The sequence below is a fragment of the Trachemys scripta genome, chromosome 13 (genome assembly GCF_013100865.1).
Source record: "Trachemys scripta elegans isolate TJP31775 chromosome 13, CAS_Tse_1.0, whole genome shotgun sequence".
In the NCBI taxonomy this organism is placed as follows: Eukaryota; Metazoa; Chordata; order Testudines; family Emydidae; genus Trachemys; species Trachemys scripta.
The window spans coordinates 4,734,656-4,748,693 of NC_048310.1; the positions used below are offsets into that span (position 1 = coordinate 4,734,656).

Consider the following 14,038-nt stretch of genomic DNA (forward strand, 5'->3'; position numbering starts at 1 on the left):
AAACAGACCACAAAATGTTGGTGCTAGTGTTTGAAAACACAAAATAAATTCCAGACAGGAGCTGATGGACAGATTTTTTTCCCTTTCTTTGCTCACTCACCCGTTAGAGGCCCATATTACAATTAAAACGTTAACCTTTGTTGAATTGGTTTTGACAAAGGATCCTGGCTTTGGATAACAAAGAGTCTGTACATTTAATAGGAATACTCATTTCTCATTGCCATTTTGTGTCTTATCATTAAAGCTGTTCTGCTCAGTCTGTGGTTGTAAATCTGAGTCAGTGTCAGACCCTGTTATCTGTCTGAACTGCAGCCCCTGTTGTAGTGGGCTAACGCTAAGAATTGATTTTTATAACCTGGCTCACCTTAGAATAAACGAGTCAATTTTAAAGCATTATAAAATGGGGAAGGCTCATTATGGATCTACTCCAGTGGGCAATTTAAATGAGGGGCCAATATCATGTTGGTTGAGCCCACTGTGTTATGGGTTTTATCATGGTTTTCACTATAATAATTGATTAAAGACAAAGTGCTCAATTAGGAAAACTACTACAGATTACAAAAATCCATAGCGACTGATAATGGGTTTTTCTCAGACGTGCAGATTCTATTCTGCACGCCAACAGAAGGAGTTTTTCTGCAGGCACAGCAACACCACCTCCCCGAATGACATTACTAAGTGACAAAAGCACTCTGTCAGCATAGTTGCATCTACACTACAAAGTTTTGCCAACATAGCTATGTTGACTAGGGGGGTGTTTTTTCACACACTGACCGACATAGCTATGGTGACAAAAACTTGTCGTGTAGACCTGGCCTAAGTTTTAACATGTCTTCTAAAGACGGGGCTACTTCTGAAAGCCACATGTGTGCTCTTCAGGGCAGGGACTGTCTCTTCGTTATGTGTTTGTAGGATGCCCTACACTGCGAGGCCCTGATCCCTGACTGGGGCCCCAGGCACTACTACAGTACAAGATCAGTTAATATCATACTTTCCAAAAAACCCTGTGCGTTTGTAGGAGACTGGGATCCTGTCCTTCACATCAATATTCAACTCCTCCTCCGCTGCTCGCAGCTTCTCTTCAAACTTGTCAATATTTGCCACCTGCATCCTGTACATCTGGGAAAGCCTCTGGGGACATGAAATCAAGAGAACCACATTGCAGACTGAGGATAAAGCAGAAACTAGGTCACCTATCTACAGTGGATAGTTAGAATAAAGGCTTCTCTAAATTATGGGTCACCCTCTTGCCAGCAACACCAGTGGAGTGTGAGAAAGTGACTTTGGGACCAGAAGTGAGGACTAAAGGAGAAAACACTTCTTTTAAAGTTAAAAATTCACAGCGATATCATTGTAAGGACAAAATCTGCTGAAATCCCCCAAAGACATTAGTCTGCAGACAAGGAGATGCAAGGACTTTATAGGCAAGTCAGAGGATGGATTTAACCCTTCAAAAGCCCACATTTACGGATACCTTGAGCCTATAATCATGCACTTGCTCTGCACATGAAGATCTCAGAAATCCACAGGAATCAAGTTTCTTGTGCTTAATGTAGATTTCTTAGATACCATCTGCACACCACATAAACAGGAATGGATTTCAGTGATCAGAAGCTATCTAACTAAACAATGGGCCAATCACCAGAGAAATAATTTACCGTCTCACCAGTTTCTGTTTCGCAGTGGTGACAAGCCCAGCAGCCTGTGTCCTAACATGCACTCACACTTCTTTTGGTTTTAAAAAGAAACAAAAAGGCATGTGCTATTAGTGCTTGTCAAACATCTGGAACTAGCTTCCACATTGGTTGCTTTGAATATTATGTTTTTCCTAACCCAGACAGTGGTAAAAAATTACAATAAATTCCTAGCTCCATGAATCATCTTAAATTGTGCTAATATTAGGGATAATTTTAAAAAAAATTGAACTTTTCCAAAATCTGCAATGGATTTTTTGACTTTCTCCCAACCAGTGGGGATGGGGGAGATTCAGGCAATATTCTTTATAAAACAAACAAAACAAACACTGATTCATTTCTCAGTTGGTATAACTGACAAGAGTCACTCAGAACTTCAAACACAAGGAGGAGAAGGAAATCAGTAATGAGCAAAACAGCAGCTGGGGCTTTAATGAAAATACATTTAAGAAACTCTTCTCAACAGCTTAATCTGGAATTATTCATTCTAATTGTACAAAGACACTCACAGGCCGTCCAAATACAACTGCTCCTGGGTGCAGATTGATTTGCACAATATCACTCTCTGGAACCACCTGAATGCTCTGGACCTCCCCTTTTGCCAGCATCTCATTCACAAAGTCATTCCAGGAAATGTTGACCCCGCTGGTGGTCACTGAGTTTAGCATGCTCATGATGATAGCTATTAGGAAGAGCATCCGCAAACGCTCACGATACATCTGATCTTCCTGTTCCTTCCGTTTCTTTTCCTCTTTACAAAAAAGAAGAGAGAGGTATGAGAGGAGAGACAGGAGAGTATATCATGATTAAGCTCTGTGATCCAGAGAACAGAAAATTACACAACAGACCAAAGACTGACCAGCTACACAGTTTGGTATGAGTTCTAGATTTGATTTGTCTAGGAAAGCTATACTCAGAAGCAGTGTCTAGTTTGCTGTGAGGTCTTGTAAGGCCAGTTTTCCAGCTGAGCTGAATGAGGTCCAAGGTCACATGTCTTGTCCAAGGTCACACAGTGAGTCAGTGTTTTAGGTCACATTACAATCCAGGACCTTGCTGGCTCCCAGATCTTGTCAGACCACAACGCCTCCTCTTTTCCACAAGTTAAACACTATCAACTCAAAAGCCTGTTTATTAACGTGCATGCAGCCAGATCCAAAATTAACAGTTGCTAGGAAGGAGGCAAAGTTTGCATTCTATTAGCTAGCAAATATTTGCTTGTATCAGGGAGTCTGTTTTAGCTGCTGCAACAGAGAGACTGTGTGCACTGGATACCAGGGAGGGTGAAGTTTTTCACTTCACCTGTTAATTCCGTAAGAAGAGGAAATGAAGTGGCACGAAGAGCCAAAAATTCACTTTTGGAAGCTGCCCTAAGAAATTAAATTCTTCATCTCCGTACCGGATCATCGCAACACATTTTCGAAAGCTGTGATCAGCAGCTTCTTTTTATTTAAATCTAATCCTAATCCCTAAGGTTTTAGAGGGTCAAAATCCATTAACTAGTTAGTGAAAAGTCAATTCATCAAGAATCCAGTCCACTCTAAACTGAGGAACCATTTCAGCTGCCTGGTCTAATGCATGTATAGATCAAACAAAACCACTGGAGCATCAAACCAAAGGCATCAACTACTATAACCCTCCATGTACTGCATTTTACTATAGTGTAACGAACCAGTGGCCCAACTAGTCTGGTTGCTGCTGGCTAATACTATGCGGGAAATTGAGAGAATGAGTAAAACCCACCACAATGCTCTTGGCCAGTTGTGCAATAATACAGCGCAAATCATTTCCTAACTAGCTCTTGATCAACGGATGTCCTAAACCACAAAAAAGTTGACAATATTTACATTATACAGAATAATAAGATGATTATTAATGTTACACAGGCATCTAATAGCGGCATCTAATCTGCACTGCATTTTACTAAACAATTAGTCTCAATAATATCCTGCAACAGTGAGTTGCACAGTTTAATTACATGTGGTGTAAAAAACGTTTTTGAATAGACTACTGGAAGTTCTGTAGGTAACAGATGGATTTGTTTCGACAACATGGTGACTTTTCATCTTACAATGCCAAAAACACCTAGTCAAGTAAATGCAATTAGAAGGCTTGAGAGCCACAGGAGAATCAATGGCTTGTGTGTTTTAGTATTTGCAGCTAACCTGTTTTTTAGAATCCTGGCATTTTCCAGACTCCTTCAGCAGATTTAGAAGATTGCCGCCTATAAAGGACTGTCAGGGCAGAATGTTTGATTTCAGTTGCTGACCATCATGTGATTTAAAAGACAGTCATCTCCCCATTTATATGGTCGAATCTGGATGTTCTTGATATACAATTTACCACCACTGGCACCATGACATACGTAAATACCATTCTACGCACAGAAATAAATTAACTCTTCACCACTGGATTTTTAGTGTCTGCCTGCTGCAGCCCAGATTAGGTTTATTTGCAAATTCATAACAAAGACATCTACACTGGCATTTATCACTAGCCAGCAATTAGACCCTACACAACACAACAAAACCAAGGCAAAAAAAAAAGATATGACCCAGTCATCAGACCCCAGGAAGTCCTCTGTCCTTCAGATATGCGACATCATTTTTCACTTCTCCCTAGCTCTGTTCTGTGTTTCCAACAGGAAAGGTCTGTGACTAAATAGAAACAATACAGCTTTTCAGATAAAGTCATAGGTTCAGAACACAATGACAGCTCAGGATCTGTGTGCGGCTCATCCCCTTTTGTTCTTTCATGCCATCTTCCCACCCATGTTATCAGCTAGATCCAGCTACACTAGAATGAGTAAATTCATCACAAAGCTATAATCTAACATCCAGCAATGTCTTCTTAAAAGGAGAACAGTGTTAGCCAAGGAGGATAGAAACCTTAAAGCTAGGCAATATCCCGTTCCATTAAACTAGAACTATATAAACAGACAACAACTTTCCTTTCTACAAACAACCGAGGCAGCTCTGGGAGAGGTGAGCCCCAGTACAAGAAGAGTCTAAGTGCAGCGAGGACGATTTTCAATGAGATCTCAGATGGAAAAGCAACACCCCAGGGAAATGCTGTTACAGCATTTCTTCCCTTCTAAGTTTCAGATGAAATCAAGAGAGATGCATGCAATATTTTCCTTGATCAGAGTATGGGGGTTTCCCCATCTTTCTCTCTTCTCTTCTGAGAAGCAGCCATAATCTTGAGAATGTCACTGAAAAAAAGATCACGTTGAAATCAGAACTGGCCATCAGATATCTTGCTATGATGGACATTTCTGGATTAATGCAAATTGGAAGCACCTTCATCCTCAAAACTGCATCTGACCACTTTCAGATGACAATGCCTTAGAAAACTGGAGGAAAGACATCTATTGCTATGAGAGGTCTTCTACCAGTCCATATTCAGGGACAGCAGACACAGTATGCAATTCAAACTTCCTGATTTCTGTACCTCTATCATCCTGCCACTTCGGTTTGTCAGAAAATGCAATCACTTTTGCCATGCAGCATTCATATTGCAATGTAAACTGCCCGCAATAACTATTAAATCAATAAGTAATGGTAGCTGGAAGAGACACTTGCAAACAACCACTGTGGGAACACGTCCAGCTCTTTAGTCTCAGAAAGCCTTCATGAAGAAATGATTTGCCATTAACCCCAAACCTGAACTCTGTGATTAAAAGCTTGCAAGGGCTGCAGTGACAGTCCAAAGAGTTCTTTTTAATAATTACTGCAGACAGTGTCTTTCTGCTAGAGACACGGAGGAGAATTCCACCTCCCAAAGTCAAATTATCCATTAATCACAGGAGAAGGGCCACTGAACACAGCAGGTTACTGTTTACAAATTTTAATAGCCACAATACTTCTTGTAGGATCTTTGGTCACAATCGTTCTGTGTGGTCTTCCAGGCAGCAGAAATCCCAGGCTTTGGAAAAAACATTCAATAAAGACCATATGGTATTTGTACTAGCATCCCACTGTACATTCGATCTCTGTTCCTTGCATATGGTTTCAGCAGTGGCCTAAGTCTGTCTGACTGAACTGACAAGACCCTCACTCCTGATCTACAAAGGCTGTAGATTACCACCATGAATGGGGCTGAAAGTGTGCATGGCATTTTGTTGGCCAGATGCAACCTGATGGGTCCCACCATCATGTCTGGAACCACAAAAAAACAACAACGTCATGCCTTTTGTACTGTCTCAATCTTTGTATTTAAGTGAAAATGTATTCAATTAATCATTATAAAACAACTATAATGCTACTGTCACAGACTGCAATTATATTGTGTAAAGTTAAACTGGAGCCCTGTGTGTCTGGAGATTTAGCCTTCATCCAAGATTCCAGAAAACAAACGATAGCACCACAGAAAGTGCAAGCCTAGATCGGCCTTTATTCACATAGTCGACAGTCCTGGCATCAACTGAGATGAAGAAGAAACTCTCAGATGCTGGTTCTCGTTTTATAGGCCTCTGTCACATTTCAGCGGATACCACCATACCCATGGAAGAGCATGAGGCTTTTCACATGGGACATTTCTGACATCTTTAAAATAAATCCTTAAGCCAGGATACAGTACATGTCACCAGCTAGGGGACTTTCCAGCTGGAAATGCATACCACACACATCGAACTGCAAGCCTCGGCGCAGACTGGGAACTTTCCCAGTCCCTTATACGGGGGGGGGGGGGGGGGGTGGAGGGCAATTTGCTCACTTTTCAAAGCCAAGTCAAATTACACTTGTAAAAAAGGGAATACAGCTGTTGCCTATCCACCTATAGGAAAGCTGCTGACAACACCAAGGGGGCACTGTTAGGTCAGTTTAGACTCAAGATATAGCTGCTGTGAAAACAAGCTATTAGAAAGTAGAAAATCAGTAGAAAAATGTGATTTTTTTTTTTAATTTAAATTGAAACCATTTTGAAAGAATAACATCCTCCTGAGGTGTTTGCAACCCAAAACACTGCAGTATCCTAGGTAGATCGGAAAATTAAACCTATTAGAAATTGCTAAGGCCTTGTCTACACACAACGGTTGTACCAATTTAGTTATGATACTTTAAAAACCCACATAGTTCTATCAATGAAACTCCCTTGTGGGGACACACTTCAATCAGTTGAAGAGTGCCTGGTATTTGCTCATCTTAACTAAATGCACCAAATCAGCTACAGAGGTTTCTGAACAGATTTAGTAAAATTGGTACAACTTGTGTTTAGATAAGGCCTAACATAAAAGTGAAATTGACAAATGTATTTCCAATGTACAAGATGAAAAAGACAAGAAGTACACAGCTTAAATAGTGAAATGTAGATTTTAATATTTCCTTAGATTTCATTTTTGTTAGGTGATATTAATAACAAAGGTAAGGACTCAAATATTTCCACTGATAATAATCAAAATTTGCCTATAAGTGAAGAAGAAATTCTCTGCTTGAGAACTTTAATTAGAGTTTGATTTAAGGACATTGACTTTGCATATTTTGACATGTGATGTTGATAATTTAGGTTTTAACCATTATAAAACTTTAATATTTTGAATCTCAACATCTACTGTTAAATAATTTTTTGGACCACACCACTAATTTCCTGCAACTCTGAAAATTTAAATTGATGATAGATAAAATAAAAAAAAAAGCTTAAAAATATTCAATGCCTGTCAAAATTCTTTAAAAAGTCTGCCAAACCTAGATATACATTACAAAAACAAACGGATCTACAAAAAAGAAATAAAACCCTTTGACCAAAGCTCAGATGTGTATGAATTAGACTCAGCAGTTTATGATTTACAAGCCTATGACTGAGAATACTTTACAGTTATGCTCCAGTATGCAGAGCAATACCTAGCACTATTTAGCATTAACATGGATCTTGCATGTTCTCCCGCACACACACACACACACACACACACACACACACACACACAAAGAATGACACTCCAATTTGGAACCTTCATTTCATTAAGTATCCTCTGTATCAAAACTTCATACATACCCTCATCCTCCTCTGGAGGCTTCCCTTTGGATCCTTCATTCTTATTGCTATTCCACCGAGACCCCAAGGTACTAAAATAGTAAGTGCCACCTATAGACAAATAAAGGGAAAAGATTAGTAACTGAAGCACTTCGTTCTGGGACCCAGGAAGAGAAATTAGATATACAGTACAAGCTTTGAATATGCCACGTGTTAAATTCTGCCCTCCCCTACACACATGTAACTCCCATTAACTTCAATGGAAATTGGGTGCACACATCAGAGGAAGGAATCTGACCAAGAATGAGGAAACTTTTCATGTTATTTCTAAATTAAATATTTGTTGTTGTTTTTCTGCAATCCAAAATACAGCTTTGTTTAGAAATTATTCTAAGATGGCAGACAGTCTTTTCGAGAGAATTCTCCATCAGTTCCTAGTTATTAAACTTTCCTATAGAGTAAGAGAAAATTTGGAGTATATTCATGTAGTAGTTTCAGTATCCTTGTACTACTGGGTGTGAACATATACTAATGGGAATGTTGTATGTGTTGCAACTGAAGAACACAAATCTGTCAATATATACATATCATTACAAACCCCACTGCTATCACTAGTAGTAAACAATCTGAGGGGAGCAGCAAAGAGCTCAGAAATGAGACATCCGTGAGTTTTTAACCACAACACAAACAGAGGTTTAACACATTGCAGGTCATGCTCACCAGCTCCATAACAACGGCCCTGTGTAAATCATGATTTCACAGATTGCACAGAAATCATGAAATTAGCCCAATAATGTGATTTTTCTAAGAGCAGGGAGGCAGAAGCAAGCAGCCCCATTTATACCTCCCTGCTGCTGGAAAAATCATTGTATTGAGCTAAGCTGGCTGCTCGGGTCAGGGAGTGATATCTCCCCATATGGCACCAGCTGGTCAGTTTGGCGCAGGGCAGGAATTGGGGCCTGGCTTGCTCCACACACAGCTCCAGCCCAGGCCACTGCTGTTGCTTCCTTTCCAGCCAGCCAGCAGGAAGGGGGGTGGCAATGACAACACATGGTGATTAGGAGTCCCCGGCAATCCCAAGGAGACACTACAGTGCCAGCTGGTGAGAAGCTGAGACCAGGATCTGCCATTTGGGAGCATATGTGTGAGGGGGCCTTGGCCTGACAGGGAGAATCAGGGTTGGGGGGGATGAGACAGACCCCACTACACCCACACTCCTCCTCATGCTCCAAGGATGGCAGATCCTGGTCCCACCCGAATTCCTAGGGATAGGATTGGCCCACTACCCCTCTACAATATCTATTCTCAAAGCTGCATCAAGATTTCCTATTAACATCTACCAATGAGGCACAGAAGCAAATCCATAAAAAAAAAAAAAATACAAGCTCTTAACTGTAAACTCAAATGCAAAACATTTTCAAGTTAAACGAATGAGGGTTGGTTTCAGAGCTCAGATAGGTAGCTCATCACACAGAGCCTGACTGTGAAGATGCCACGGCTTATCGCTAGCCAAAAAAACTACGAGTAATTACATTTCTTAGTAGACCCCAAATTAATGTCATTTCAAAGACAACGTCCTTGCCAAAGCAGACATCCCCCTAAGAAATACTTTAGTAGGGAGCTCACCTAAGAGTTTCCAAAGTATCACTGGATCCCGAATTACATGTTGCTTCACTAAGAGTCCGCTGAGCCCTTGAAATGTGGGGGAAAGTGTTCGGGACAGAAGGGTCTGAAGAGAAAAAAAGACAACTGTAACAGGAAAAACTGCACAGTGCAGCATAGAATCAGGGGACAATCAAAGTAGATTTCCTTAGTAGGAAGGAAGGATATTTTTATGATTTGGTCACAGGACGAGGAGTCTGAACACCCGCGTATCATTCCTGGCTCTGCTGCAGGCTTGCTATGTGATTATGAGCAAGTCATTTATAGCATGGTTTTAGGAGAGCAAATGTGCACACAGAGCATATGCCTAAAATATTTGGAAGTCATACTCTTCTTATTGTGCCTAGGTTTATCCATCAAGTGTACACCGGGGCTAACATATCACAGATATGGAGAAGCTACATTCATTAACATTGGTGAAGTGCTTTGATTTTCTTAGATGAGAAAGGCTAGAGGAGGGCAAAGTCATAACCTAACAGATTCCACAGTAACGAGACTATGCACCTACTCCTCACACCAGCTAATAAGTACTGCCTGTAGTCTTGATTAACCCTAAGGGTGACGTTCCATGGATGCAAGAATTGGCTTGAATTGTAGATCAAATTTCAGTCACATTAGTCATTGGTTGACATGGCCTACTGTGACATACAGTACTCTCTCATGCAATGAAGATACAAAACTGTTAATAATGTTCAATGACTAATTTAAACTGATAGAAGCAAAGATTCCTACAATATACCTACTACTCCGGCCAAGTTTACACTAGAAGCTTCTGCCAGCACAGCTATGTTGGTCCCACGTGTGAAGAAGTGTGATCCCTAATTGATAGATCTGGATTGGCTGAAGCCCCTGTGTAGACACTGTTATACCAGCAAAACTGTGCTTTTACTAGGATAGCTTGTCTCTCTTGTGGGAGGTGGATTTACTATCCCAGTACAAAGCACAGCTTTGCTGTACAGCTGTGTCCATACTAGAAGTGTGTATGCCGGTATTCCTATATTAGTAAAGCAGAAATAGCCTCCGTTTTTCACTTATTCACTGGGTTGGGGGTATTGCAGGGGGTGAAGCCTCACCTGTACGAAAGTGATAGAAGCTTATGATGAAAGCACTGCAGAATTTCAGCAGAGAAGAGCAAATTAGTCAGAGAACATTTAAGTCAGAATTTCCTTGTTTCTGTGAGTTTACGTCTTATTTTAACAAACTTGATTTTTTCATTTTCTTTAAGTGTTAGTTTATATAGTTAAATCGGTTCAAAAAGCGTATCTGTTCAGAAGCAGATGTAGCTTACATGAATGTAACCCCCATGGGTGGATGTAGTTTCTGCAAAATAAACTACATCGATACAAATACTCCTATATGGATATAAACGTGCCCACACTTACGGCCAATTTCACCAATTTAAACAATATCCCTTTGGAAACAGATATAATTAAATTAGGACAAAAACTGTCCAAATAATAGCCCTAAAGATGTTAAAAAGTTAAAGATGAGAAAACAATTTAAAGAAAACAAGCCACAGCCATTGAAGTTACATCCCTTCAGAGGATGCATATGGAACTCATGTGCCTCCTTCATTTACATAATTGCTCCTGTGAAGACAAAAATAAAGCTAACCTATCCTTAAGATTTTGGTTAGCATCTTTATTGTAAGCTGATGTGCTATTCTGCTGACTAGGATTTTGACCCTATAACACCCACTAAAAAGGGGTAACTAGAACATTAAACAACATTTTGCATACAGCCCAAAGCTTATACAGAATACGTAGTTTGCAGAACCTCATGATGTTTGATCCTCTCCTGCAGCACAGACAACTTAAACAGCAAATATTAGGGAAATGCAACCTAGATGAAGCTACTATCAGGTGGGTGCAAAACTGGTTGGAAAATCATTCCCAGAGAGTAGTTATCAGTGATTCAGTGTCCCACTGGAAGGGCATAACAAGTGGGGTTCTGCAGGAATCAGTTCTGGGTCCGACTGTATTCAGTATCTTCATCAATGATTTAGATAATGCCATAGAGCGTACACTTATAAAGGACGATACCAAACTGGGAGGGGTTGCAAGTGCTTTGGAGGATAGGATTAAAATTCAAAATGATCTGGACAAACTGGAGAAATGGTCTGAAGTAAACAGGATGAAATTCAATAAGGACAAATGCAAAGTACACCATTTAGGAAGGAACAATCAGTTGCACACATACAAAATGGGAAATGACTGCCTAGGAAGGAGTACTGTGGAAAGGGATATGAGTGTCATAGTGGACCATAAGCTCAATATGAGTCAACAGTGTAACACTGTTGCAAAAAAAGCGAACATCATTCTGGGATGTATTAGCAGGAGTGTTGTAAGCAAGACATGAGAAGTAATTCTTCCACTCTACTCCACACTGATTAGGCCTCAATTGGAGCATTGTGTCCAGTTTTGGGCCCCACATTGCAGGAAAGATGTGGACAAATTGGAGAAAGTCCAGAGAAGAGCAACAAAAATTATTAAAGGTCTAGAAAACATGACCTACAAGGGAAGATTGAAAAAAAATGGGTTTGTTTAACCTGGAAAAGAGAAGACTGAGAGGGGACATGATAACAGTTTTCAAGTTTGTAAAAGGTTGTTAGAAGGGGGAGGGGAAAGAATTGTTCTTCTTAACCTCTGAGGATAGGACAAGAAGCAATGGGCATAAATTGCAGCAAGGGAGGTTTAGGTTGGACATTAGGAAAAACTTCCTAAGTGGCAGGGTGGTTAAGCACTGAAATAAATTGCCTAGGGAGACTGCGGAATCTCCATCACTGGATATTTTTAAGAGCAGGTTAGACAAACAAGTGTCAGGAATAGTCTAAATAATACTTAGTCTTGCTATGAGTGCAGGGGACTGGACTAGATGACCTCTCGAGGTCCCTTCCAGTCCTATGATTCTATGAAATCCTATCTACAAGGCAGGTGCACAAACAAGGAAATAACAGATAGCACAGCTATGCTGGGGTATCTTCCAAGAAAAACATAAGTGAGGAAAGAAATCAATGTTTGCCAAACAGAAATGGCTTAGACTTCAAAAAAAAAAAAAAAAAAAAAAAAAAAGTTTCAAGTTTCTAAGAGAGAATGGTACCAACAGTACAGACCAAGCTCTAGGTAGGTAGGGCCCTATGAAATTCAGGGTCCATTTTGGTCAATTTCAGTCATAGGAGTTTAAATATAGTAAATTTCATTATTTCTACTATTTAAACCTGAAATGTCAGTGTTGTAATTGTCGGGTTCCTGACCCAAAAGGAGTTGCAGGTGCGTCACAAGTTTATTGTAAGGGGTAGTAGTACTGCTACCCTTACTCTTGTGCTGTGCTAGTGGCAGCGCTGCCTTCAGGCTGGGCGGCTAGAGAGCGGTGGCTGCTGGTGGGGAGCCCAGCTCTAAAGGCAGAGCTGCCACCAGCAGCAGCGTAGAAGGATGGCCTGGCATGCTATTGCCAACCTTACTTCTGAGCTGCTGCTGCTGGGGTATCACCTTCAGAGCTGGGCACCAGGCCAGCAGCTGCCTCTGTCCGGCTACCCAGCTCTGAAGGGAGTGCAGAAGTAAGGGTGGCAATACCACGACCTCCCCCTAAACTAACCTTGCAACCCCACGCAACTCCCTTTTGGGTCAGGACTCCTAATTTGATAAATGCTGGTCTCCCCCATGAAATCTGTAAAACCACCCAAAAGACCAGATTTCACAGTCCGTGACGCGTTTTTCATGGCCGTGAATTTGGTAGGGCCCTAGCTATAGGTAACACCAGACAGGATCTCTCTAATACTAGCAAGGCTTCTCCATCATTAAACTCTTCTGTTTTCTAGGGCTGCAGGCAGGTGACTCCTGGAAAGTGTGCACAGATGGTAGGAGCACTGGGGATTTCTCCCTTTCCACCAGGCCCACGGCAGCGTGTTTAGGAATTACTCGGAACTCGGGAGCGGTTAGACGCTGTGCTCGGTGCTGCACATACACGCTGTGCCAGACAGCTTCTGCCTCAAGGCGCTTCCAGGGGGCAGCAGAAAGGAGGGACTCCCACCTGCGCTGCACAGGAAGTCTCGTGTCCCCCCCAGGAATAACAATGGCCCGGGTCGCATCAGTCGCTCTCCGGTCTCCTCCCTGTACAGGGCAGGGGAAGGGGGCCCCGGGTCTCCCAGCAGGCCCCTGCCAGAGCCAGGACCAGATCCCAGGGCTCCAGCGCCGGGCGATCGACCCCCAGGCCGCGCAGCCCCGGCCGCCCCCAGGCCCGGCCCGCGCTCCCCCCGCTCCCCGGGCTCAGCCTGCCGCGGCCACTCACCGGGAGCACTCCGCCGTCCCGAGGCCGGCCCCAGCTCCGAGCGAGCCCCGCCAGGCCGAGCCGCCGCCAGCGGGGGGCCCTTAGCAGCAGCTGCAGCAGCGCCATGTCCCGCGGCGACCGCCCGGCTCGGAGGCCCCTGCGGCCCGGGCAGCGAGGCAGGGCCTGGCCGAGACGAGCAGCGGGACTAACGGTAGCCGGGCCCTGAGAGAAACCGGAAGTGGCGGCAGAAGGCGGAGTCAGCCATCTTGAAAGCGGGCCGATTCGGCGGCGGCGGCCAGCCTTCAAGATGGCCGCCTCCCCAATGCTGGGGAACGGCACGCCCTCGTTTACCCCCACGGACCCCTCGCCCGTCTGCCTGTCCGTGAGCTGCCGCCGCCATCCTGGGTAGGGCCCCTGTAGCGCCGAGCAGCTCAGACCTTGACCCCCCCCCC

General features: G+C 42.7%; 1 protein-coding gene across 1 annotated transcript in view; it reads right to left on the reverse strand.

Annotated features, from left to right (window-relative positions):
• SPG7 (SPG7 matrix AAA peptidase subunit, paraplegin) overlaps positions 1-13,848 on the reverse strand; it is a gene marked incomplete in the record, with an annotated part of 47,191 nt that extends 33,343 nt beyond the window's left edge. Inside the window, 5 exon segments of the mRNA XM_034788664.1 lie at positions 992-1,131; positions 2,204-2,445; positions 7,680-7,769; positions 9,285-9,387; positions 13,608-13,848. Of these exon segments, the coding sequence (XP_034644555.1) occupies positions 992-1,131; positions 2,204-2,445; positions 7,680-7,769; positions 9,285-9,387; positions 13,608-13,712 (680 nt within the window).
• Between the last annotated feature and the right edge of the window lie 190 nt (positions 13,849-14,038).